This window comes from Anolis sagrei, chromosome 4 (genome assembly GCF_037176765.1).
Source record: "Anolis sagrei isolate rAnoSag1 chromosome 4, rAnoSag1.mat, whole genome shotgun sequence".
Lineage (NCBI taxonomy): Eukaryota > Metazoa > Chordata > Lepidosauria > Squamata > Dactyloidae > Anolis > Anolis sagrei.
This window is the reverse complement of record NC_090024.1, coordinates 212,559-240,395: the sequence shown is the minus strand read 5'-3', so window position 1 is coordinate 240,395 and position 27,837 is coordinate 212,559. Positions and strand designations below refer to the sequence as shown.

The 27,837-nt window shown below is 44.8% G+C and overlaps 2 protein-coding genes across 2 annotated transcripts; both read right to left on the bottom strand.

Moving 5' to 3' along the window:
* On the bottom strand, positions 1-8,626 carry LOC137096884 (zinc finger protein 420-like). Its single transcript, XM_067467165.1, has 2 exons — positions 8,585-8,626; positions 1-3,098 (listed from the first exon to the last, which is right to left on the bottom strand). Exon 2 carries the CDS (start codon positions 2,917-2,919, stop codon positions 1,399-1,401), a length of 1,521 nt encoding a protein of 506 aa, XP_067323266.1. The 5' UTR covers positions 2,920-3,098; positions 8,585-8,626; the 3' UTR covers positions 1-1,398.
* Positions 5,389-27,322, bottom strand: LOC137096897 (zinc finger protein 436-like). The gene is made up of 2 exons (XM_067467179.1): positions 27,238-27,322; positions 5,389-8,835 (listed from the first exon to the last, which is right to left on the bottom strand). Exon 2 carries the CDS (start codon positions 8,654-8,656, stop codon positions 7,880-7,882), a length of 777 nt encoding a protein of 258 aa, XP_067323280.1. The 5' UTR covers positions 8,657-8,835; positions 27,238-27,322; the 3' UTR covers positions 5,389-7,879.
* Positions 27,323-27,837: the final 515 nt, after the last annotated feature.

Sequence of the window (27,837 nt, the reverse complement as noted above, 5' to 3'; positions counted from 1 at the left end):
AACACATTATGCTAAAACCATACAGTTCATTGAGGGGCTGCCACAACTACAAAAATAAATCAGGAAAAGAACACAACACTCAATCACTCCTGTACGGACACACAAAGTACAGGAACCAATGAACCAACAGACCTGGGTCTAATTCTGAGAACTTCCCACCGGGCTGATTGTGTCCCTGGTCATTCTCCTCCCCTCAGATACTCACGACAGAAGTGGAGTGCGGGGGCGTTCAAGTCTAAGTACTGTCATGACATGTTTATCTGCCCAATTTCTAGATTGAACTGCAGTAATTACCACTGAAATGAATAAGTTGATAAAAGTAAGGAAATAAAATTAGTAGTAACAATGTTTGCGATGAAACACACGGAGCAGCTACAGAGGAAACGACACAAGGATTATTTATACAGAAATATTATATGAAACCTATCTGTATTCTTATATGTATTGAAAATCTTATATGGAGTTGGTTTAACCTCTGTCTGGCTACTTAAACTGAATTACAGTGTCACGAAAGGATGCGTGTCTAAAACGTGACACCAACATGAAAAGTTTGGAAAACTCTGTTTTAAGAATCTCTCTGGGATCAATGACCACAGTTCCCTCCAATGGGAAGGCTATGTAGACGTCAACTCTCTGGGACGCTCTTTCCACGTGCCATCTCTCAGGGATACTTGGATTGTGCTTTTCCTGCATGGCGGGGGATTATCATTATTATATTTATTTATATCCTGCTTTTTTTCTCCATTCGGACACTCAAAGCAGCTCACAAATTAACAGTGTTGCAATACAACTTAAAATACACAGATATTAAAACTGTATTGAACATCAGTAATAACCATACAATCACATGAAGCTTATAAAATCAAAGCAGGATTGGATGTCCCATGTCATCTCTTTCAACTCTATGATTCTATGACTTTATGTTATGCCTATATATGTTTTCTCCCCAGGGTGAGTTCTTTGATGTTTATGTAGAGGTGAACTACAAGTGAAGCTCTGTCCACACTCCAGGCATTTATAGGGTTGCTCCCCAGTGTGTGTCCTTTCATGTGAACGTAGTGGTCTACTCTGAGTGAAGTTCAGGCCACACTCCAAGCATTCATAAGGTTTTTCCCCCAGTGTGGGTCAAGGCATGTATAGGGTTTCTTCCCTCATGTGAGTCCTTTGTTGTTTATGTAGACCCGAATTTTGAGTGAAACTCTGTCTACATTCCAGGCATTTATAGGGTTTCTCCCCAGTGTGAATCCTTTGATGCCTACGTAGACTTGAACTAAAAGCAAAGCTCTGACCACACTCCAGGCATGTATAGGGTTTCTCCCCAGTGTGAGTCCTTTCATGTGAATGTAGATGTGAAGGATGAGCAAATCTCTGTCCACACTCCACGCAGGAATAGGGTTTCTACCCAGTGTGAGTCTTTTTATGTGAATGCAGACCTGAAACCTGAGTAAAGCTCTGACCATATTCCAGGCATTTATAGGGTTTCTCACCTGTGTGAGTCCTTTGATGTCTATGTAGATTGGAATTACTAATGAAAGTCTGTCCACACTCCAGGCATGTATAGGGTTTCTCCCCAGTGTGAGTACTTTCATGTGAATGTAGATGTGAACGATGAGCAAAGCTCTGTCCACACTCCAGGCAGGAAAAGGGTTTCTCCCCAGTGTGAATCCTTTTATGTGAATGCAGACCTGAACTCTGAGTGAAGCTCTGTCCACACTCCAGGCAGTTATAGGGTTTCTCCCCAGTGTGAGTCCTTTCATGTGAAAGTAGATGTGAACGACGAGCAAAGCTCTGGCCACACTCCAGGCACGTATAGGGTTTCTCCCCAGCGTGAGTCTTTACATGTCGCTGCAGATTATCCCTCCGAGTGAAGCTCTTTCCGCACTCCAGGCAGGAATAGGGTTTCTCCCCAGTGTGAATCCTTTGATGTGTACGTAAACTTGAACTATGAGTGAAGCTTTGACCACATTCCAGGCATTTATAAGGTTTTTCCCCAATGTGAATCCTTTGATGTGTACGTAGACTTGAATTATGAGTGAACCTCTGTCCACACTCCAGGCACGTATAGGGTTTCTCCCCTGTGTGAGTCCTTTGATGTCTATGTAGACTGGAATTATGAGTGAAAGTCTGTCCACATTCCAGGCATTTATAGAGTTTCTCTCCAGTGTGAGTCATTTTATGTGAATGCAAACCTGGATTATGAGCGAAGCTCTGTCCACACTCCAGGCACATATAGGGTTTCTCCCCAGTGTGAGTGTTTTGATGTCTATGTAGATGGCCACTCACAGTGAAGCTTTGTCCACATTCCTGGCATTTATAGGGTTTCTCCCCAGTGTGAATGCTTTGATGTGTACGTAGATTTGAACTCTCAGTGAAGCTCCGACCACATTCCTGGCAATTGTAGAGTTTCTCCCCAGTGTGAATCCTTTGATGTGTACGTAGATGAGAACTCTGATTGAAGCTTTGTCCACATTCCAGACATTTATAGGGTTTCTCCCCAGTGTGAATCCTTTGATGTGTACGTAGATTTGAACTTTGAGTGAAGCTCTGACCACATTCCAGGCATTTATGGGGTTTCTGTCCGGTGTGAATCCATTGATGTCTATGTAGACATGAACTTTGAGCAAAGCTCTGTCCACATTCCTGGCATTTATAGGGTTTCTCTCCAGTGTGAGTCCTTTTATGTGTATGCAGACCTGAACTATGAGCAAAGCTCTGTCCACATTCCTGGCATTTATAGGGTTTCTCCCCAGTGTGAGTCCTTTGATGCCTACGTAGACTTGAACTAAAAGCAAAGCTTTGGCCACACTCCAGGCATTTATAGGGTTTCTCCCCAGTGTGAGTCTTTACATGTTGCTGCAGAGTATCCCTCCGAGTGAAAACCTTTCCACACTCCAGGCATTTAGATATTTTCTCCTCCATGTCAAGAATGATACGGGTGTTTAATTCCAATACAGAGACTTGACTCTTCTTTATTCCTTTGTTATCTGTAAGTGAAGTCAAGAACTCAGCAAGATCATCGCCTCGAGGGGATGTCTTCTCCCTCTATTATTGGTTTCCTTACTGCATCCAAGAGGTCGCTCCAAAGAGTCCTCACTTCCCTGGAGAAGAAAGAAGAGAAAGATCAAGGATGGAAGCCAGAGACCTTCTCTACCTCCAAGATTTCCCCCTTCCCCTTCATGGGTCACGTTGAGAATGGAAATACCAAGAAGGACCGACACTGGGGCCTCACGCACATATCCAGAGACCAGCCGTGGGAATGAATGGTTCTTTGAAAAGGAGGGAATGGATTCAGAAGAAGAGAGGGATGGAGGAAGAGAAAAATGAACGATAGAAGGAAAAATGGGGAAATCCTAATTCTGGAGCATCATATTGATTTTATTGGGATGAAGAGAAATGTGGAAAAGGAATGGAAGGCAGGCAGGCCGGGAGAAAGGAGCGGTCCTTGGCAAGACTCAAGGGCACTGTTCGCTGGATCACGCGTGTCCCTGAATGACCAGGAATGGGCTCAATGCTCAGAAGGGACACCAAGGTGGCTGTGCTGCCTCCCTTCCCATCACGAGTCCCAGGTCTGCTTTCTGAGCATCCCAAATTAGATGGGGTGTTCTAGGTTTTTCGGGTTGTATGGCTATGTTCTAGAAGCATTTTCTCCTGATGTTTCGCCTGCATCTGTGGCAGGCTTCCTCAGAGGTTGTGAGGTTTGATAAATCAAGATGGCCAATTGAAACATTCACACCTGGCTCCAACAGACAAGAGTTCTTTCTCCCACCCTGGACCTTCCACAGATATATAAACCCAACTTTCCAGTTTCCAACAAACCTCATAACCTCTGAGGATGCCTGCCAGAGATACAGGCAAAACATCAGGAGAATGCTTCTAGAACAGCGGTTCTCAACCTCGGCATTGCGACTATTTGTTTGGCCATTTCATTTGACCATTTATTTGGGCCTAAGGAGGCGAGGCCGTCTCCTTAGGCCCAACCCGCAATGCCGCGACCCAGCCTAGGGCTTGCCTAGAGCTAAGACGCCCTCGGCTGGGCCGCGGTCCCACCTTCCGGCAAGACCACGACCCAGGTGAGGCCTCCCTTCACGCGAAGACTCCTTCGGCTGAGGTGCAGTCCTGCCTTCCGGCAAGGTCGCAGCCCAGCCGAGGGCTTCTAACTGGAAGACCTGGCCTCACGTGAATCCTCCTTCGGCTGCCTTGGGGTTTTGCCAGCCGAGGGCTCCAAAGTGTGAAGCCTGGATCTCGCCACTTGGCAGCCGGCAGGGATGTGAGCCAGGCAAGAGGCTCCATGTAAGGCTAGGCAGCGTGGTGGATCCTCCCACGTGAGCCCAGACTCCTCCGTAATGCACTAAGCAACAGCAACTTCGTAATGTCAAGGTATGTATATTTTCCTCAAAGTTCTCCAGTATTTAATGTTGGTCATGGGAGTTCTGTATGCCAGGTTTGGATCAATTCCATAATTGTTGGTGTTCTGAATGCTCTTTAATGACAGGGGAATTATACCTCCAAGCAACCGCAACTCCCAAATGTCAGAGTCTATTTCCCCCAAACCTCTGCAGTACTTTCTTTTGGTCATGGGAATCCTGTATGCCAAGTGTGGTTTAATTCCATGGTTGCTGGAGTTCAGAATGCTCTTTAATGAAAACTATTCAGCAAGCAACTACAACTCCCAAATGTCAGAGTCTATTTCCCCCAAACCTCTGCAGTACTTTCTTTTGGTCATGGGAATCCTATATGCCAAGTGTGGTTCAATTCCATGGTTGTTGGAGTTCAGAATGCTCTTTAATGGCATGAAAACTATTCAGCAAGCAACTACAACTCCCAAATGTCAGGGTCTGTTTTCCACAAACTCCACCAGTGTTCAAACTTGGGCATATTGAATATTCATGCCACGTTTGGTCCAGATCCATAGTTGTTTGGGTTCACAATGCTCTCCAGATGTAGGTAAACTACATCTCCCTTAAATCACTCTCAATTCCTCCCAAACCCCTCCAGTATTTTTTGTTTCACATGCGAGTTCTGTGTGGAGGTCTCAGTGACCTGTGGAAGCCAGAGCTGAATCGGTTGAAGGTACTGCAAATCCCATCATCTGTTTTCCATATCCCCCCAAACATATTCATTTCTTATTAATCTTATTTAATTATGCTGAATTTGTAACATTGAAAACACATCCTGCATATTTACATTACAATTTACATTACAATTCGTAACAGTAGCAAAATTACAGTTATAAAGGAGCAACGAAAATAATTTTATGGTTGGGGGTCACCACACCCTGAGGAACCATATTTAGGAGTCACGGTGTTAGAAAGGTTGAGAACCACTGTTCTAGAACATGGCCATACAACCTGTGCAGAAGTCATTGATACTATGTATGTGTTTAACTGTTAAACACATACATAGTATCAATGACTTCTGCACAGGTTGTATGTTTGTGTTTGTAACAGTAGCTAAAACTAGAGTTATGTGGTTTGAATCCACAGTGAGCATTGCCAAGGAGACCGGGCAGGCTAGCTCAGGAGAGTGAGAAGTGGGCGGAGCCAAGCAGGAAAAGTTATGTGCGTCTTTGGAAAAGGGGCAGTGAGAGAGGGTGTGAGTGAGTGTGGAGGCTTGAAAAGCCTGGGAGAGAGGTGTGTGTGAGCAGCTGGAGGTTTTTCCAGTCTAGAAGGGCTGAAGAGAGAAACCTGGCCAGTTTCTTTAGACAAGGAAGACTAAGGAAGCTTGTTAAGGTCCCTAGTCAAGGAAGGACTAGAGATCAGATATTTGATCAAGGAAAGATCAAATTGGAAGGCTATTCATAGTAGGAAACGTTGTTCACTAAAGAGCTTCACCTCAGTAAAAGTTAGCCACATGCTGTGTTATTTGGAAGAGTGGACTGTATTACAAACCAAGTGATATTCAAAGTTCTATAAGTTATTTAACAGCCTGCAAGCATACGCTTTGTACACAATAAACTTGTTATCTTTTGTTGAAGACCGTCTCATCTCAATTAATCTGCATCTGTAAAGCCAGATCTCATCGGTGGTACCTCAAATACCTCACGTTGGTGGCAGTTACCTTAATTTACAAGTAATAATTGGCCTCCTCTATAATATATTCTTATACACAATTGAGGCCTGAGATTAATTCCCTCCATAATCATCCACACCTGTACAATTGGTTCGCGCATAACTGGACAATTGGTGACAGCGGTGGGGATCTTCAAAGATAAAATCCCTATACCCTGTCCATCATTGTGTTCACATCTGGACACAACCCAAAGAACCTACAACAACCCAGTTATTCCAGCCCTGAAAGACTTGGACAATACACCAAATTAGATGCCTACTGCCACCACATTTTCTGTCTTTTCCTGAAGGAATCCTGCAGCTGAGCAAGACCCTGCCTCTCCACCACATAATCCAAAACCACGTTGAGGCTTGGTGGAGACGTTTACATGATGAGTCTCTGCTGGAGGAAGTCCCCTTTGGGCCACTCACCCCTTGGCTCAGCCCCAGGATGGCATGCCAAGACAAGCACAGCTCCACCCACAAGGTCTTCTTCCTGACCACGTTCTGCCCTTTTCCCCCTTTTCTTCCTCGTCCTCTGTCCAAGGGAAGGTTTCCAGCAGCGGAAGGAGAGCTCGAGAAACACGGGCTTTCCATCCAGGGTCCTTCCGAGGAATGTCTTTGCAGTGACCAACGCACTAAATCCCAACCTGGGAAGAAAGGGCATCTGCTCTGAGCGATCCTCCCATAGAAGCCACCTCAACAATGCCCAAATAAGCATATGCAAAACAGCCTGAGAGGGGGAAAGTCCTGGGAAGTGGGATTTAGATAAGAGAACACTTTTTGATGAACTTGAAAGGAAAACGACGGGAGAGACTGTGCAGCAGGGGTCCTCAAACTAAAGCCCAGGGGCTGGATGCGGCCCTCCACGGTCATTTACCCAGCCCTCGCTCAGGGTCAACCTAAGTCTGAAAAGATTGGAAAGCACACAACAACAACAACAACAACAATCCTGTCTCATCACCCAAAAGCAGACCCACACTTCCCACTGAAATACTAATAACTTTACATTTGTTAAAATTGTTGTTCATTATAATTATTGTATTGTGTGTATATATATATACGCACTAATAATAAAATATGTGCAGTGTGCATAGGAATTCATGGTGGGTTTTTTTTCCGAATTATAATCTGGCCCTCCAAGACTTTGAAGGACTGTGGCCTGGCACCCTTTTTACGCAACAAGCACTAGCCATCCGTGAGGAGATAGAAGCAGAGAGAGGTGACCTTGCTGCCATCAACAAAATTCAAACTTATAAACTTAATATGGACATGCCACTAGTTTAACCTACCCGCGCCCCTGCCCAAACCCTACTTTAAGGAATGAATCCATTTTTAATCTTTTAATTTTTTTTATCTTGTAGTTGCACAATCATTGAGGAGTGGGTTGACAGGCCAGTAGGCCGGGATGCCTTGTATTCATATATGGTTTTACTGTATGTATGGGCAAGTGTGTATGTTTTTTGTATGTTTTGCATGTTTTGATATGGCCAAAATTGACTAATCAATAAAGAATTGTTGTTGTCTGACTGTGGCCTGGCCCTCTGTTTACAAAGTGTGAGCACAGCGTTGGAATACAACTTAAAATATACAAATATTAAAAATGTACTAAACATCATTAATATTTTTTAAAATTGGTCAAATCCATAAAAGCACATGAAGCTTATGAAATCATTGCAGGATTGGATGTCCCATGTCATCTCTTCCAACTCTATTGTTCTATCATTTTATGACTTTATGCTATGTCTATACATGGCTTCTTCCCAGGGTGAGTTCATTGATGTTTATGTAGAGGTGAACTACGAGTGAAGCTCTGTCCACACTCCAGGCATTCATAAGGTTTTTCCCCCAGTGTGGGTCCTTTCATGTTTATTTAGATGAGAACTCTGAGTGAACCTCTGTCCACACTCAAGGCATGTATAGGGTTTCTGCCCAGTGTGAGTCATTTGATGCCTACGTAGATGTGAACTATCAGCAAAGCTCTGTCCACAGTCCAGGCATTTATAGGGTTTCTCCCCAGTGTGTTTCCTTTCATGTCTACATAGACCTGAAATCTGAGCAAAGCTCTGTCCACATTCCTGGCATATATAGGGTTTCTCCCCAGTGTGGGTCCTTTCATGTGAACGTAGACCTGAAATCTGAGCAAAGCTCTGTCCACATTCCTGGCAATTATAGGGTTTCTGCCCAGTGTGAGTCATTTGATGCCTACGTAGATGTGAACTATCAGCAAAGCTCTGTCCACAGTCCAGGCATTTATAGGGTTTCTCCCCAGTGTGAATCCTTTGATGTATACGTAGATGTGAACGTTCAGCAAAGCTCTGCCCACACTCCAGGCAGGAATAGGGTTTCTCCCCAGTGTGAGTCCTTACATGTTGCTGCAGATTATGCCTTCGAGTGAAGCTCTTTCCACACTCCAGGCATTTATAGGGTTTCTCCCCAGTGTGAATCCTTTGATGTGAACGTAGACCTGAACTATGAGCAAAGCTCTTTCCACACTCCAGGCAGGAATAGGGTTTCTCCCCAGTGTGAGTCCTTACATGTTGCTGCAGATGATTCCTCCGAGTGAAGCTCTTTCCACACTCCAGGCATTTAGACGCTTTCTCCTCCATGTCAAGAATGATACGGGTGTTTAATTCCAATACAGAGACTTGACTCTTCTTTATTCCTTTATTATCTGTAAGTGAAGTCAAGAATTCAGCAAGATCATCGCCTCGAGAGGATTTCTTCTCCCTGTGTTCTTGGTTTCCTTACTGCATCCAAGAGGTTGCTCCAAAGAGTCCTCCCTTCCCTGGTGAAGAAAGAAGAGAAAGATCAAGGATGGAAGCCAGAGACCTCCTCTACCTCCAAGATTTCCCCCTTCCCCTTCATGGGTCACGTTGAGAATGGAAATACCAAGAAAGGCAGACACTGGGGCCTCACGCACATATCCAGAGACCAGCCGTGGGAATCAATGGTTCTTTGAAAAGAAGGAAATGAATTCAGAAGAAGAGAGGGATGGAGGAAGAAAAAAAGGAACGAGAGAAGGAAAAATGGGGAAATCCTAATTCTGGAGCATCATATTGATTTTATTGGGATGAAGAGAAATGTGGAAAAGGAATGGAAGGCTGGCAGGCCGGGAGAAAGGAGCGGTCCTTGGCAAGACTCAAGGGCTCCATTCGCTGGATCATGTGTGTCCCTGAATGACCAGGAATGGGCTCAATGCTCAGAAGGGACACCAAGATGACTGTGCTGCCTCCTTTCCCCTCAGGAGTCCCAGGTCTCCTTTCTGAGAATCCCAAATTACATGGGGTGTTGTAGGTATTTCAGGTTGTATGGCCATGTTCTAGAAGCATTTTCTCCTGACGTTTCACCTGCATCTGTGGCAGGCTTCCTCAGAGGTTGTGAGGTTTGATAAATCAAGGTGGCCAATTGAAACATTCACACCTGACTCCAACAGAGAATAATTCTTTCTCCCACCCTGGACCTTCCACAGATATATAAACCCAACTTTCCAGTTTCCAACAAACCTCACAACCTCTGAGGATGCCTGCCAGGGATGCGGGCAAAACATCAGGAGAGAATGCTTCCAGAACATGACCATACAACCCAAAAAACCTACAATAACCCAGTTATTCCAGCCCTGAAAGTCTTTGACAATACACCAAATTTAGATGCCACCAAATTTTCTGCCATTTCCCCAAGGAATCCTGCATCTGACCAAGACCCTGCCTCTCCACCACCGAATCCAAAACCTTTGGGCCATTCCTTCCCTTGGCACAGTCACAGGATGGCATGCAAAGGCAAGCACAGCTCCCTTTTCCGCACAGCACCTTCCACCCTTGCCCTCTTCCCCCTTTTCTTCCTTGTCTTTGCAGTGACCAACACAATAAATCCCAACCTGGGAAGAAAGGGCATCTGCTCTGAGGGATCCTCTCATAGAAGCCACCTCAACAATGCCCAAATAAGCATATGCAAAACAGCCTGAGAGGGGGAAAGTCCTGGGAAGTGGGATTTAGACAAGAGAAGAGTTTTTGATGAACTTCAAAGGAAAACGACGGGAGAGTGTGTGAAGCAGGGGTCCTCAAACTAAGGCCCGGGGTCCGGATGCGGCCCTCCAAGGTCATTTACCCAGCCCTCACTCAGGTTCAACCTAAGTCTGAAAAGATTGGAAAGCACACAACAACAATCCTATCTCATCACCCAAAAGCAGGCCTCATTAATTCAGACCCACGTTGCGCAAGTAGCGTAGTGTCCCAGCTATCCTACTTTGGCCGCTCTCTCTTTCTTTCTCTCACCCTGGACATCATTCCACAGGAATATAAATAAACCTCATCAACAGCTGGTAAACTGGCTGGGATTTCTGGGAGTTGTAGGCTAAAAACATCTGGGGACCCCAGGTTGAGAACCACTGCCTTAGAGGATGCCTTCAACCCCGGCTCCATCTGCCTTTCCCACAGGAGGTTTACGCCCTTCAAAATCCCCTTTTCGTAAACATGCCTTTCATTAAGGAAAAGAGAAACATAGTATGTTTACAATACATAATGCTAAAACCATACAGTTCATTGAGGGGCTGCCACAACTACAAATACGGAAAAGCACACACCACTCAAACACTCCTGTACGGACACACAAAGTACACGAACCAATGAACAAGCAGACCTGGGTCTAATTCTGAGAACTTCCCACCGGGCTGATTGTGTCCCTGGTCATTCTCCTCCCCTCAGATAATCACGACAGATGTGGAGTGCGTGTGCATTCATGTCTAAGTACTGCTATGACATGTTTATCTGCCCAATTTGTTGATTGAATTGCAGTAATTACCACTAAAATGAATAAGTTTATAAAAATAAGGAAATAAAATCTATTGGTAACAATGTTTGCGATGTAATACATGGAGTAGGTACAGAGGAAACTGCACAAGGATTATTTATACAGAAAGAGTATATGACACCTATCTGTATATATTATTATATGTATTGAAAATCTTATATGGAGTTGGTTTAACCTCTGTCTGGCTACTTAAACTGGATTACAGTGTCAGAAAAGGATGCGTGTCTAAAACGTGACACCAACATGAAAAGTTTGGCAAGCTCTGCCTTAGAGTCTCTCTGGGATCAATGACCACAGTTCCCTCCAATGGGAATTCTATGTCTTGTAGACGTCAACTCTCAGGGACGCTCTTTCCACGTGCCATCTCTCAGGGATACTTGGATTGAGCTTTTCCTGCATGGCGGGGGGTTCCCATTATATTTATTTATCTCCCACTTTTCTCTCCATTCAGACACTCAAAGCGGCTCACAAATTAAAAGCGTCGCAATACAACTTAAAATATACAAATATTAAAACTGTATTGAACATCATTAATAGTTTTTTTAAATAGTCAAATCCATAAAAGCACATGAAGCTTATAAAATCATCGCAGGATTGGATGTCCCATGTCATCTCTTCCAACTCTATTATTTTATGATTCTATGATTTTATGCTATATCTCTACGTGGTTTCTCCCCAGGGTGAGTTCTTTGATGTTTATGTAGAGGTGAACTACGAGTGGAGCTCTGTCCACACTCCAGGCATTTATAGGGTGGCTTTCCAGTGTGAGTGCTTTCATGTGAACATAGTGGTCTACTCTGAGTGAAGCTCAAGCATTCATAAGGTTTTCCCCCCAGTGTGGGTTCTTTCATGTTTATTTAGATGGGAACTCTGAGTGAACCTCTCTCCACACTCAAGGCATGTATAGGGTTTCTCCTCCATGTGAGTTCTTAGATGGGAACGTAGACCTGAACTATAAGCAAAGGTCTTTCCACACTCCATTCATGTATAGGGTTTTTCTTTGGTGTGAGTCCTTTGATGTGAACGAAGACCTGAACTATGAGTGAAGCTCTGTCCACATTCCAGGCATTTATAAGGTTTCTCTCCAGTGTGTGTCCTTTCATGTGAATGTAGACCTGAAATCCGAGCAAAGCTTTGTCCACATTCATTGCATTTATAAGGTTTCTCCCCAGTGTGAATCCTTTGATGTGTACGTAGATTTGAACTCCGAGTGAAGCTCTGACCACATTCCAGGCATTTATAAGGTTTCTCCCCAATGTGAGTCCTTTGATGTGTACGTAGACTTGAACTCCGAGTGAAGCTCTGACCACATTCCAGGCATTTATAAGGTTTCTCCCCAATGTGAATCCTTTGGTGTCTACGTAGATTTGAATTATGAGTGAAGCTCTGTCCACATTCCAGGCATTTATGGGGTTTCTGTCCAGTGTGAGTCCTTAGATGGGAATGTAGACTTGAACTATAAGCAAAGATCTTTCCACATTCCAGGCATTTAAAAGGTTTCTCTCCAGTGTGAGTCCTTTCATGTGAATGTAGACCTGAATTATGAGCAAAGCTCCGTCCACACTCCAGGCACGTATAGGGTTTCTCCCCTGTGTGAGTCCTTTTTTTTTTTTTTTTTTTTTTTTTTTTTTTTAATGATTTTTTTATTGAAAAAGTTTTTTCACAGAATATATTATAACACAGTAAAGGGGAAAGGTGAAAAAGATTTATACAAAAAAGTTAAAAAGACCAGGGAGGGGAGGGGGGGGGAGGGGGGGAAGGGGTAGGAGAAGGGGGGGAGGGGGGGGTCGTAGGAGAGAGGAGGAGGGGGTGGAGGGAGGGAGGACTTCCTAATCCAACATCTCCACGTTCTCTGATGGATTTCTTCTAAGTGGGATTTTGATTGTAGTCTATCTCTTTGGAATCTTGGTTTTCTCCTGTTTGGAGTAGTCACTCCTCTAATTTGTGTCGGTAGTAAACTTTCTCTTAAGTTAAGAGGAAGTCATTTAAAAGGGTCCAGTCTGTCCTCTTCAGAGGACGGCCGTTCGATTCTCTCAGTGCGTAGGTCAGTCTATCCATTTCCCTGATTTCAATTACTTTATTGATCCAGTCTTGCTCTGATGGAATATCCTTTGATTTCCATTTTCTAGCGAAAACCAATCTTGCCGCAGTTGTTAAGTATGTAAATAGTATGTCATTATTTACCTCTAGCTTCCATTCCTCTTTGAAGATACCCAATAGATAACATTCTGCTTTATCTTTGATCTTAATTTTGAAAATCTTTTCGCAGGTTTCGTTAATTCTTCTCCAGTATTTCTGGGCTATGGGGCAAGACCACCATTGGTGGAAGAAGGTGCCCACTTGGTCTGCACATTTCCAGCATTTATTGTTGGCTTTTTTGTACATCTGGCCTATTCTCTGGGGCGTCATGTACCAACGGTGGAACATCTTATACCAGTTTTCCTTTAATACGGTGGCATAGGTGTATTTTATCTTCTTTTTCCATATCTGTTCCCATTCTTCTAATCTTATTGGCCTCCTGATGTTTCTCGCCCATTTGATCATACACTCTTTGACCTTTTCTTGCTCTGTTTCCCTTTCTAGAAGTAGATTATATGTTGATGTTACATTTTTTTTCCCCTTGCGTAGGACCTTTTCCCAGAATATATCTTTTTCCATAAAGCCCTCTTTTTGATCTTTATTGAAATGTTCTTTTAATTGGAAGTAGTGGAGCCATGAGAATGGTGAGAATTCCTTAGTCAGTTCTTCTCTTGATTTCAGTTGTAATGAGCCTTCTTTCTTCTTAGTTGAAGTTCTATAGGTGGGCCAATTTCTCCATCCCAGTAGCCTCCTTTGCTCCCCTTCCAATGGGGATAACCACATGGGTGTTTTTCCTGGGTAAAAACTTCTTTTATATTTGTTCCAAATTCTGAGGAGAGGTCTCCTTAGTGCATGGTTATTAAAGTTTTTTTCCTTCCTAGTTTGGTTTTGCCATAGGTAGGCGTGCCACCCTACCCTTAGATTATATCCTTCAAGCGCTAGCAATTTATCTTTTTCTAGGAGGATCCAGTCTTTGACCCAGGTTAAGGCGCAAGCGTCATGGTAGAGGGTCAGGTCCGGAAGACCTAAACCTCCTCTCGTGGTTGTATCTACCATGTGTATATGTTTTATTCTGGGTTTCTTCCCACTCCAGATGAATTCTCTTATTATCTTGTTCCAGTTCTTGAATGGAGTTTTGTTTTGTATAATTGGGAGGTTCTGGAAGAGAAAGAGAGCTCTCGGTAGGATGTTCATTTTAATGATGGCAATTCTTCCAAGTAAGGATATTTTTAATTTGGTCCAATTCTTCAGATCTTCTTTAATCTTTTTCCAGACTGGTTCATAGTTGTTTTTGAAGAGCTGGGAATTATTGGCTGAGATGACTATACCTAAGTATCTTAATTTTGGGACTATCGACATACCCGTCTGAAGTTGGAGTTCTTCCTGATGTTCTTTTGTTATATTTTTTGTTAGGATTTTTGATTTCTCCTTATTGATCCTAAATCCTGCTAATCTTCCGAACGCCTCTATTTTTGAGAGCCATTTATGGGCCTGTTTTCTTGGATTTTCTATGACGCATATCAGGTCATCTGCGAATGCTCGAAACTTTAGGGCGTGTTTGCTGACGCTTAGTGGTGGGATCGATTTGTCGGATCTGAGGTTTCTTAACAAAATCTCTAGGGATAATATAAAGATGAGGGGAGACAGGGGGCACCCCTGTCTGGAGCCTTTCTTTATGGTTATCTTTTTTGAAGGGCATCCGTTTATCCATAAGGTAGCATATTGTTCGTTATAAATTGCTCTTATGGCATTAATAAAGTTGTGCCCAAAATCCATTTCTTCTAAGATCGATAAGAAGAATTCCCATCTCAAGTTGTCGAACGCCTTCTCGGCGTCGACCGCAATAAAGGCTACCTCAATCTGGTGGTGGTAATCGTAATAGTCGATTAAGTCTAAGATGTTCCTTGTGTTCTCGTTCATTTGTCTCCCTGGGAGGAAACCAGTTTGTTCTTCGCCTATCCATTTAGATAGATAGGTCTTCAATCTCTCACTTAATATTGATGTAAATATTTTATAGTCCTGGTTAAGTAAAGAGATAGGCCTGTAGTTTTTCACTCCCGAAGCATCCGTGTTTTCTTTATGTATGACCGTGATGGTGGCTTCTTTCCAAGAGTCGGGGATCTTCTTTTCTGATAATGCTTTGTTCATAGTTCTCTTCAGATAGGGGATAATTGTCTCGCTCAATGTTTTATAATAAGTGGCCGTGAACCCATCTGGGCCTGGAGCTTTTGATGGTTTCTGCTTCTTAATCGCTTTTCTTATCTCTTCTTCTGTGATCTCTTTATTTAATTGGTCTCTATCCTGGTCCGAGATCTTCTCTAGTTTCTGGTGTCCGAGATAAGTCATAATTTCGTCTTTCTTATTTTGTCTCTCGTCATATAGTTGTTCGTAGTAGTTGCCAAATTCCTGTAAGATGTCATAGTCCGTGGTTACATCTTTCTCGTTGGTGGTTATCTTCACGATGTGGCTCCCTTGTTTTTTCTTTCTTATTTTCCGAGCAAGCCACCTCCCAGGTTTATTGGCCTGTTGAAATTCTTTCTGTTTTATAAATTTTAGTTGTTTCTCCATCTCTTCTGTTTCCAGGATGTTTCTCTGTTTCCTTAAGGCTTCTAGTTCCTTCTTTACTTTCTTGTCTTCTACATTCCTTTTAAATTTTTGCTCCATTTTTTCAAGTGCATTTTTCAGTTCTTCCATTTTTTGCTTTCTTAGCTTGTTCTTTTTGGCTTTTTGTTTTATGAGGTGACCCCTCATAACTGCTTTACCTGCATCCCATAGGGTTTCTGTTGTGATGTTTCCCGTGTCATTCAGAACAAAATATTCTTTTAGGAGGTCGGCGTTACTCTTTATGTCTTTTTCTTCTTTAAGTAAGTTATCGTCTAAGCGCCATCTGAAGATGTCTTTCCTCTGATTGAGAGTTAGTTCTAGGGCACAATGATCTGACAGGTCCCTGGGGAGTATGCTAATTTTAGAAATTTGGGGGTTGATGGATTTTGAGGACCAGATCATATCTATACGGGACCAGCTGTTATGCCTTCCCGAATAGAAAGTAAAGTCCCTGTTGTCTTTATTTAGGGTTCGCCAGGAGTCCTCTAGGTCCCATTCTTCTTTAAATCTAATGAATTTCTGTGGGAGGGTGCTGGTTTTGTCTCCTTTATTTTTCTTCTCTACTCTACTTTTATCCCACTTGCTGTTTATAACTCCGTTAAAGTCTCCAACCAGTATTAGGTGGTCAAATTGTGTCTTTTGGATTTTTTCATTTAGTTCTGCTATGAATTTTATTTTTGGGCCGTTAGGCGCATACAAATTGCATATTAATATGGTTTTAAATCCTTGTTTTATAGTAATGCCTATTATTCTCCCTTCCATATCTTTGAATGCTAATTTCGGGGCTAGTTTCTCTTTTGCGTAGACTATTACTCCCCTTTTCTTCTCCATTGCTAAAGAGTAGAATTCACTGCCTATCTCTCTATTTGTTAGGTGGAATGCGTGTTTTTGCGCCGTATGGGTTTCCTGCAAGGCTACCAGGTCGTAATTTCCTTTCTTAATTTTTCTAAATAGTTTCTTTCTTTTAGAGGGAGAATTAAGACCATTTACATTATTGCAAAAAATCTTTATTTGTGTCTTACAGTCGTTCATTTCCATTTTGATTATTTTGAGTCTTTTCCTTACTGTCGAATCCGATGTCGCCTTCTGGGTGTTTAACAGGAACTTCTTTCATTTTAGGCCTTTGTTGTCTGTCATACTCTGGTGAGCTGAAGCGCCTCTTTTTCTGCTTCCCCCCTAGAAGTCTGTGATCTGATGGCCAGTTTATTTGATCCTTCCTGAGGGTTTCATAAAACTCCTCTGCCTTTTCTTCGTTGGTTATTTGGTATTTTTTCTCTTTGAAGGTCACCGTCATACCTTCTGGGAATTCCCATCTAAATCTTATGCCCGCTTTCTTTAAGGCATCTGAGAGAAAGAAATATTTCCTTCTCCTGGCTAAGATTGACTGGGGGAATTCTTTCATAATGGTTACTTTGTTGTCTTTATAGGAAGGTGGAGAGTTACTGTTAATTTTCAGAATTTCGTCCCGGGTTTTCTTCCTCGTAAAATGTACTATTGTGTCCCTTGGAGTTTTGTTTTTCTTCGAGAAGTTTGTCGAAATCCTGTATATTCTATCTAATTCTGGGTCGACCTCTTTTTGTTCCTTATTCAGCATGGTCGCCGTCATATCAATAATTATTTGCCTCAAGTCCTCATTAGGGTCCTCTTTGATGTTTCTATATCTCAGTTGGAACTCTAGATCTTTCATTTCTAGTCTTTCTTGAGTTTCCTTAGTTCTTGCCATCTCCGATTCTAGTTTCTTTACTTTCAGGTCGATATTTCTTTGTTCTTCTTCTGATTTTTTCTTCTCTTCCTTAATTGTTTTAATATCTTTGGCCATGTTGTTCATCTCCTCTTTCATTGAGTTCACCTCTGAGGTTAGTTCTTTTCTTAGAGATTTTAGTTCTTCTTGTAGGTTTTTCTGTTGGGTTTCTTGGTTTGTCTCAATCCTTTTGAGGTCTGCCTGGATTTCGTTTTGTTTTTCTGCTATTTTCAATATCTCTTTTAGGATCTCTTTATTAATTGGGTCTTCTGTCGACGAGCCCTTTCTCATTTGCATTTTTGGATCTTTCATTTCTTTGGCTTCTTTGGTGTCCTTATTTTCTTTGTCCGTTTTGTCAGTTTTCTCCATTTTATTCTTGGGGGTCGTCATGTTGTTTTGAGTAATGTGGGTAGCAGAGTTTGAGATTGAAAGTCTGCAGAGTTGGTACGCTGGTGTTTAGTTGCGTGTGGGGAGTCTTCACACTTTTTTTTTCCTTCTCTGCTTTCTTTTGAGTCCCCAAGGCACCTTTGAGGAGGTGGGGGGGGGGGAAGGTCTTCAAGGATGGGGAAGTTTGAGCGGGGGGGGGAAAGATTCCGTTGGGAGAGAGGGGTAATGTTCAGTCTTTTGAGTTTCCAGATGGTTTTTTTTTTCCCCTTCTCTCTCCTTCTCTTTCCCTTCTTCCCTTCTTCCTTTCTTCCCTCCCTTTACTCCTTCTTCCTTATATAGATGTGGGAGTGGGGGTGGGAAAGTCTTAGTTGGTCAAGAGGGAGGTTAGAGGGGGGGGAGGGGAATTTGCTAGGTGTTGAGTATTATACTCTATTTGGCTATGCCAGGCATGAGCCCCTCACTCTTGCTGGTTTTCCTCGCGTCCCTTCTTTGTTTTTTCAAATTAGCTCTTTCTACTCCCCTTCTTCTCTTCCTCCTTTCTTCTATTGCTTTTTCCTTCGGATTTTTTTTTTCCCTTTTTTCCTTTCTCTGTCTCCAAACCCCTTTCTTCTTAGACCTGGAAGTCTTCACAGTCTTTGACCCTCCTCCCTTCTCCCTTACCCACGCCGCGTTTTTAAGAGGCTGGAAAGAAAGAAGAGCCTTTACCTCTTTCCCCCTTTCTTCTCTCCGCGGGCCCTCTCGGTTTAATTCCTTTCAGTCTGGTTCCTTATACGCGGGGAGCTGCACTTCCTCTTCAGGCCCCCTCCCTTGGGAGCTCTGGGCTTCTGATTTCAAAGGGGTTTACAGCGGCTTCTTCCCTCCTCTCCCGTGCTTTGGTGAGCGTCCTCCCGCGCCTTCTCGCGAGTTTGCGCGAGATCGTGTCTCGCTCGCCCTGGTCGGCTCGGCGTTTCTGCCGGGCCGGCTCCAAAGGAGACTGGTCCCCGTCGGATCGCTCCCCTAGGAGAGGAGAGGATCGGGTTTTCCCACTGTAGGTGAGTTTGTTTGGCCCCTTCTATCTAGAGTATCTTTCCAAGGGGTTTTCGGGAAGAAGGGGGGGGGGAATCTCTCTCGCTTTCTCTTCTTTTGAGTTCTTTTGAGTTCTGGGCAGGTTAAAATCCGTCTCAGTAGCTGGGTTGGATAGAACTTTTCCCTGGGCTAGGAGTGGCCCTTCGCTTCCGCGTTTCCGCGTCTCCTCGAGACCTCAATTCAAAGTGCACTTCTTAAGAGACAGACCCACCGTGGAGAGGTGGAAATTTAATATAAATTAGGCGGTAAAGGTGGGAAAGGCACTTACGTTTCTTCCCCATAGACAGCCTTGTTTGTTGTTTTGTTTGCCGCCTTGTTTGCCGCCATTCCTTCTTTTATATTGCGTTTCTGGAATAAAAAGAGCCGGGCTGCAGTTGTTGCTAGGCTCGGACCGAGCCAAGCTTCCCTTCCCCTCGACTCGCTTGGCCTCGCCCCGCTTACCCACCGACCCCCTCCCTTGAGGGGAGAAGGTTCTTGGGGTCAGCAGGGTCTTTGGGCCTTGGCGCTCCCCTTCAGCTTTCTTCCGCTGTGGGGGGGGGGGGCGTACAATCGCCCACCAGTCGAGAGTTGGAAGGTTGACGCTTAGGAGCTCCTAACGCGTCCTGCCTGCCGCCATCTTAGCTCCCCGGAAGTCCCCTGTGTGAGTCCTTTGATGTGAATGCAGAACTGAATTATGAGCAAAGCTCTTTCCACACTCCAGGCAGGAATAGGGTTTCTCCCCAGTGTGAGTCTTTACATGTTCCTGCAGACAATACCTCCGAGTGAAGCTCTTTCCACACTCCAGGCACTTAGATGTTTTCTCCTCCATGTCAAGAATGAAATAGGTGTTTAATTCCAATACAGAGACTTGACTCTTCTTTTTTTTCCTTTGTTATCTGTAAGTGAAGTCAAGAATTCAGCAAGATCATCGCCTCGAGAGGATTTCTTCTCCCTGTATTATTGGTTTCCTTACTGCATCCAAGAGGTCGCTCCAAAGAGTCCTCACTTCCCTGGTGAAGAAAGAAGCGAAAGATCAAGGATGAAAGCCAGAGACCTTCTCTACCTCCAAGTTTCCTGCAAGGTCATTTACCCAGCCCTCGCTCAGGATCAGCTTAAGTCTGAAAAGATCGGAAATCACACAACAACAACAATCCTATCTCATCACCCACACTTTCCATTCAGATACGAATAACTTTATATTTGTTTAAATTGTTGTTCATTTTAATTATTGTAGTGTGTAGTGTATGTATGTATATGTGTGTGTGTATACACTACAAGTAAGATATGTGCAGTATGCGTAGGAATTCATGTTTTTTGTTTTTGAATTATAATCTGGCCCTCCAACAGTTTGAGGGACTGTGACCTGGCCCTCTGTTTACAAACTGTGAGGACCCCTGCTGTCAAGGAATCAATGAAAGGACCAACTTTTAAGGATCGGCCAGTGATTGAGGCTTGAGGACTATTCCCTCCCCAATGATGGAGGAAAATCGTTGTGAAGAAGACCGTTTTAATGCCACCGAATGCCACCAATTTGTGAAGAAGCGTGGTTAAAGCTTACTGCCACCTAATCTGTGAGGAAAGCCGGGCAACGATCAATATCGGCTTAGGAGCTATTTTATAAAGGGACTATTAATTACAGAAGGCTTTATTCAATTGATAGCGTAGCATTTACTGTCCCTGGCTTGACTTTACTTCTTATGCAGGCTGTTTGCCTTGAGAGAAACTGTATCAGGCAAGGCTTGAGGAAAACAGTAACAAGTTTATTTTAACAGGAGTATAACACGTTTAACTGTTTCTTCACAAGAGGCACAAATCTTGATTGGTTACATTAGCAAGGTTTCATGAGTAATCTCAGGCACAGACTTCAAGAGGTTTCTATAAGCAGATGTAACTCTTCTGGACAACTGTCCTAATAAAACAAATAAGTTAAAAGGCTTATTAACAGAATTTGCTCCCAGCCAAACCTTGATTCTTAACTCAGAATCAATAAATCCCTGTAGTTTTATCACTATCAGGTCCTTTTTTGTAACCCCTTTGGTCACCAATTAATTCCCTGAATCTCCACCCAGAGACTCAGTCTTCCCAGTAGCTCACTGGCTTACTGACTGACTCTTTTTAAAAAGCTGCGCCGTGAAGAGGCAGTTGGCTCCGCCCCTGTTGCTATGGCAACTCAGCTAATGCCAAGCCACCATCTCCAACAAAATATATTCCTTTATACTTCCCATTTATCAACCACTGTCTAAACAACACATAAACATGAGAATAAAAGTTACACATCGTCACAATCATAATTTTTAATTTCCAGATTTATAGATACAAACTGAAATTCAACAAAGAATGAGGCGTAATTAATGGGATTAGAAGTGAATCAAATGGATGGAAGTGAAAGCAGGGGCAGGGTCACTTTCTTTAGAATGGCCTTGACTGCAGTCACAACCATTCAGGCTGTCCACAATCACACTGTCTGGGGGCGTCACCCAATACAGGTGTGAAGTCTTGGCCTAGTTTTTCCCCTCTGTTTATTTCCCTGTTTGCTCCCTGGAGGTGGACTGTTCCATTCTGCTAAGTTTTAGAGTCGGAGCTTAGGATCCCCCGAGAGGCCGAGCTCTGTGGGTTCGGCCTATTCTGGCTCAGAGTCCAGTGGAAGGACTTTTTCCTGCCATTCTTTTTGGTCAGAGCTTGTAGTAGTTAGCCAGAAAGTGTCTGGCCTGGCTTGCGGTCTGGAGGAGGCAATCCTTAGCACGTATTTGCCTCAGGGACCAAAGTTTATAGTTGTACATGCCAAAGACCTAAACAGTACATGTCCCAGAATGTATAGATGTACTTTTCATAGAATATCGTTTTGTTATTTCCCTCAGAGTTGTGCCTTATACCTGTACCTTACTATTCTAATTCTATGCCATCAAGAATCCAACGACACTTTTGTATACCTTGTTTTGATTCACCTTGATTATTCGGTAAATAGTGTCTTGTTGTATTGTTACTGTTATTGTTTTCCTGCTTAATTGTTTTTAATTTGCTTGGTATTGTATTGTTGTATTGTGTTTTTGGGGCTTCGGCCTGTGTAAGCAGCATCGAATCATAGAATCATAGAATCAAAGAGTTGGAAGAGACCTCATGGGCCATCCAGTCCAACCCCATTCTGCCAAGAAGCAGGAATATTGCATTCAAATCACCCGACAGATGGCCATCCAGCGTCTGTTTCAAAGCTTCCAAAGAAGGAGCTTCCACCACACTCCGGGGCAGAGAGTTCCACTGCTGAACAGCTCTCACAGTCAGGAAGTTCTTCCTCATGTTCAGATGGAATCTCCTCTCTTGTAGTTTGAAGCCATTGTTCCACGTCCTAGTCTCCAGGGAAGCAGAAAACAAGCTTGCTCCCTCCTCCTCCCTGTGGCTTCCTCTCACATATTTATACATGGCTATCATATCCCCTCTCAGCCTTCTCTTCTTCAGGCTAAACATGCCCAGCTCCTTAAGCCGCTCCTCATAGGGCTTGTTCTCCAGACCTTTTATCATTTTAGTCGCACTCCTCTGGACACATACTCCAGAATCCCTTGGGAGTACAAAAAAAGTAATAATAATAATAATAATAATAATAATAATAATCTTAATTGATTAAATTTAGTCTTGTCTTTAGAGTCTTATATTGGAGGTGTTACATATATTTATTTATTTACTTGCTTCATTTGTATACCGCTTTTCTCAGCCCTTAGGCGACTCAAAGCGGTTAACAGCAGCAGCAGCAAAAATTCAATGCTAACATCATTCAAACCATTTATAAACAATTAACACAATAACACACTAAGTAATTAAACAGCAGTAAACAACTCATTAGCGTCTCATAACTAGAATCATGATCCAGCTCGTCATCCGTAGTTCTATTTTCCTATATTCATTGCACTGCCTGTTCAAATAACCAGGTTCAACTATTGGGCATACCGATGGTCACGGGGAAAATAGCCGGACACGTATAGTTTCCTTATCAATCTTCCCGGCGTGCCATCACAACAGGGGTGTGCTTATAAAAGAAATTTAATTGGAAACTTGTGGAAATACGACGCCCAGCGGACAATAAACAAACAAACAAATAAATAACTAAGGAGGGCGCCTGTATTTTCATAATAAACTTGTTTGAAATGAAGGAAAACACACTGGATGGATGCAAATAATGAGGCAAATGGAAATCGATTCATCGAATCCTAGAGTTGGGAGAGACCTCGTGGCCATCGTCCAGTCCAACCCCAAGAAGGAATATTGCATTCAAAGCACCCCTGACAGATGGCCATCCAGCCTCTGTGTAGAAGCCTCCAAAGAAGGAGCCTCCACCACACTCCGGGGCAGAGAGTTCCACTGCTGAACAGCTCTCACAGTCAGGAAGTTCTTCCTAATATTCAGGTGGAATCTCCTTCCTTTCATGTAGTTTGAAGCCGTTGTTCCATTGCGTCCTAATCTCCAGGGCAGCAGAAAGGAAGCTCCCTCACTCCTCCCCATGGCTTTCCCTTCCATCACCATGTCTCCTCTCAGCCTTCTCTTCTGAAGGCTAAACAACCAGAACTCTTTAAGCCGCTCCTCATAGGGCTAGTTCTCCAGACCCTTGAGTGTTTTAGTCGCCCTCCTCTGGACACATTCCAGCTCAGAGTCAACCTCTCCCTTCCGTTGTGGTGCCCAGAAGTGGACACACTGTGATTCCAGGGAACGTGGTCTAACCAAGGCAGAATTAAGCAGGGCGAGCAGGACTTCCCTGGATATCTGGGCACAACCATTCAGGCTGTCCACAATCACACTCCTGTTTTTGCAGGCCCAAATCCCATTGGCTTTTTTAGCGGCAGCATCACATTGTTGGCCATGTGGACAATTTCAACAGGAAGGAAGAAACCATGCAAATAAACACAATCTGGCTCCTAGTCGTAAAAAAACTGTAAAATCAGGACAGAAAGTGTTTTTACTGAGTTTAAAAAAATTGTTTGTGTATTTAAATACATTACAACCGTACCCTTGGTTCTCTTCTGACACGGTAAATAAAAATAAATGATAGTAAATAAAGAACAACACTCTGAAAACAGAGGAATTGCAGACATGAAACAATCAGGGCCAGCTAACACCTTCCAACAAAGGATCCTCCCAGGCAGGAAGTAGCCCGGCTGTGAAGCTACAAGGCCATTCAATACTTATCAAGGGGGCCAATGGCAACATTCACACTTGCTTCCAACAGACAAGAGTTCTTTCTCTCCCCCCCCCCCCCAACCCTGGATCTCATTCCACAGGGATAGATAGATCAACCCCATTTTGAAATAAGAAATACAATGTGCAGATTTGATCAATGTGAATTTAATATATGCGTGGGAATGAATGGAAGGATGGGGCTATTAATTTGGGAAGCTCCAGTAAAATATTAAGGCCTGCAATGACTAACTACTTGCTTGCTGGAACTGTAATTAAAAATTGCTAATGAGAACTGAAAAGTAAACAGTGATAACAACTGTGACAATGGTTCTTTCAAGTTAAGAAAATGTTTGCAACATTCCTCATGTTAAGAAGGAAGTCAACACAAGCCCGGTGTTTGTCAACACCAATGAAGAAGATCAACATTTGGCCAGGAAATGGAGATGGAGCCAGGATGGAAGATGCCTATCATTCATTTACAACTTCGGGACGACATCAGCTGGATATTCCTACAAAAGACTCAGTCTAGTAATGCTCAAAGTGTGGCAGACCTGAGGTGTTTGTCCCACCCGCCATGCTCTGCTCCGTGGGAAGGAGAGAGGTGGTGTCCCTATGGAGAGTGGCAGATGTGCACGGGAGCAGCCCGGTCCCTTTGGGGCTTCTTTCTCAAGGGAAGAGGAAGAAGGAGGGCGCTTTTGGAGTCCGGGATTTTGTGCAGGGAGTCGGGTTCTGCTGTGTGGAAAACACAGATCTGGTCCTTAATGATAATGATAATAATAAACTTTATTTGTACCCCGCCACCATCTCCCCCAACGGGGACTCGGGGCGGCTCACATGAGGCCAAGCCCAAACAACAAATTACAATAAAATTAAACAGACAACATCTCAAGTACAAAGCATATAAATACAACAAGCAATATACACACAGCTTAAGAAAGCAACAAACAACACAATGACAGTGAGTGGGCCGCATGTGCAATGAAATGGTTTAAAAACTCAGGGTGAGATCAAAGGAGTCGGTCGTTTGCATGGGGAACTCATTGAAAAAGTGTAAGAAACATACCGCCGTACCGGGGGGAGGGGGGTTCTCCTAGGTCAAAGTGTTGAGGGGGGCAATAGCTAAAGCTTGGCATTGGACAAATGAACAAAATCTGGCTACCAGTATTAAAAAAACTCTAAAATTATAACAGCTAAACAACAGAGAGGAAAAAACCAGGCACAGATTAACACCTCCCAGCAAGAGATTTTCCCAGGCTCAGGCAGGCCTTCAAATGTTAATGAAGGTGATCAGCTAAACATTCACACCTAACGGCAGCAGGGAAGAGCTCCTTGCCCCACCCCAGCCATTCCACAGATATATAAACCCATTGTCCTAATTCCAAGAGACCTCACTCCCTCTGAGGATGCTTGCCATAGATGCAGGCGAAACGTCAGGAGAAATGCCTCTAGAACATGGCTCTATAGCCCGAAAAAATCCACAAGAACCTAAAGCTTGGCATTGTTCTCAGAGAAAAAAGTTTTGGAAGTTTTGGAAGTGTGTGTTGTGAGGCTGCAGGGAAGCAGGGTCTGGCCGAACAGGTGTTCTTCTCCAAGGAGGGAGAAACAGATAGGATATTATTTGGGAGCATGAGGATGGAGGCATGTACATGTGTGTGAATGGTGAGTGGACATATAAATCCCCTTTATTTCTTAGCCATGTAGTTGTAAATCCAAGGTAGTTGCATAGAATCTGTATGTGTCAATGTTCATGTCCTAAGAAATAGTTTTCTAAGATGCACAGAGACACTCTCAGGAACACCCCAGCAAGCCAGAGTCCAAAAGTGGCAGGCTCACACCCAGAATCTCAACCAATGGCTGATACCAAATGAGAGACTCCCCCCCTGGGCACACAGAAGATGGGGCGACTTGGAAGGCGCTAAACAGACTGCACTCTGGCACCACGAGATGCAGAGCCAACCTTAGGAAATGGGGCCACAAAGTGGAGTCCACCGGGAAGTAGCAGCCAGTAATGAAAGGACCAAGGTAGTGACATCTCTGACCCAACCTCTGTTTGGATATCAGCCAGAACAGCGAAGGCTTAAATCAAGATATAGTTTTCTAAGATGTACAGAGACACTGTCAGGAACACCCCAGCAAGTGAGAGTCCAAAAGTGGCAGGCTCAAACCCAGCACCTCAACTAATGGCTGATACCAAATGAGAGACTCCCCCTGGGCACACAGAAGACTTGGAAGGTGCTGAACAGACTGCACTGTGGCACCACGAAATGCAGAGCCAACCTTCCAAAATGGGGCCACAAAGAGGAGTCCATGACATGCGAGTGTGGAGAAGAGCCAACCACTGACCACCTGCTGCAATGCACCCTGAGCCCTTCTTCCACATGATGCACCAGTAAGGACCTTCTTGCAGCAACACCAGAGGCACCCCAAGAGGCCAGAGACTGGTCAAGGGACATTTAATGGAATATCAAGCTTGCAAACTTTGTGTTTTGTTTGTTTGTTAAAAACTGCAATACAACTGTTTGTTTTTCTCCTGAGAGGATAAATACTAACCAATAGTGTTTTCCTGTCACCTGGTCTCCTCTCTCCCTCATAGAATCCTAGAATCCTAGAGTTGGAAGAGACCTCCTGGGCCATCCTCCAGTCCAACCCCATTCTGCCAAGAAGCAGGAATATTGCATTCAAATCACCCCTGGCAGATGGCCATCCAGCCTCCCCCTGGGAATGGCCAGAAATGGAAGCCCTGCTTGGAAGGGACTGGGAAGGGATTCATGACCGTGCCCCTCCCTCCCAGGAGGCCTCCCTCCCTCCCTCCCCACCTCTGAGGAGACCTGCCTGCCCTGGGTGTGGGCTGAAGGGGCCCCCAGGTGCCTCCCCAGTCTCAGACTGTATGTGGGGGAAAGGTCAGGAGAGAGTGCCCCCCCCACCTCTCTCTGGAGCACGGCCAGGCCATGGCCACACGGGGGGGGGGGGGGGAGGAGGGGGGGGACACTCCCGGCCACCCAGGATGAGGGATTTTGGCCAGGGAAGCCTGCCTTCCTTCCTTCCCCTCTTTCCCCCCCATGTTTGAAGGATGGAGCCAGTGAGGAGATGGCGACAGTGCTGACCGACCCTCCCTCTTGTGGCAGAGTGACAGGGTGGCCGGCCCTTGGGGGGGAGGAGGGAGGGAGGGAGGGAGGGGGGTCCCGCCTGGTGGTGGTGGTGGCGGAGAGGGCCCACCTGCCTGCCTGCCTAGGCCCGGGCGCCTCCCCCTCCTCCTTGGCAGCTGACGGAAGGATGGAAGGCCGAGGTTGGCGCCGCAGGCAGGCAGGCAGGCAGGCAGGCCTCTCTCTCTCTCTCCCTTTCTTTCTCCCCCTCTCCGCTCACCTCAGCCTCTCTCTCTCTCTCTGCCGCCTTTGCCTCTTCTTCTTCTTCCTCCTCCTCCCAAAATGGCGCCCGCCCGCGGACAAGGGGGCGGGGCCTCAATGACGTCACCCTTCTCTCCCTCCCTCGGACGCGGGGAGGTAGGCGGGGCTTCGGCGTCGCAGCCTCGCTCCCGATTGGCCCCAGGGGGGGCTTATTTGCATGCTTCAAGGGGAGGCGGCCGCAGGAAGGAAGGAAGGAAAGAGTGGGCGCCCAATCTGGCCCTGCTCCGCCCTCCCTCCCTCCCTCCCCTTCTTCTTCCTCGCGCGCCCCCTGCCGGCCTGGAGGACAGAAGATTCCCAGGGAGGGAGGGAGGTGTGGGCGGGGCGCCAGTGGAGCAGCCTGGCTCCCGATTGGCCGCCCTCCCTCCCGGGAGACTCATTTGCATGCTGAAAGCTCCGCTTCGGACGCAGGAAGGAAGGAAAGGAGGAAGGAGGAGGCGCCCTCCCGCCCTCGCTGGGCCCTGCCCTTCTTCTTCCTCCTCCAGGCCGGCAGGGGGCGCGTCACAGAAGGCTTCCAGGGAGGGAGGGAGAGGGGGAACTGAGCGGGGAGGCTTTTAGCCAA

What these genes read in the sequence shown, in the direction of transcription:
- LOC137096884 (XM_067467165.1), bottom strand. Translation starts at nt 2,919, where the DNA reads ATGGAGGAGAAAATATCTAAATGCCTGGAGTGTGGAAAGGTTTTCACT.
- LOC137096897 (XM_067467179.1), bottom strand. Translation starts at nt 8,656, where the DNA reads ATGGAGGAGAAAGCGTCTAAATGCCTGGAGTGTGGAAAGAGCTTCACT.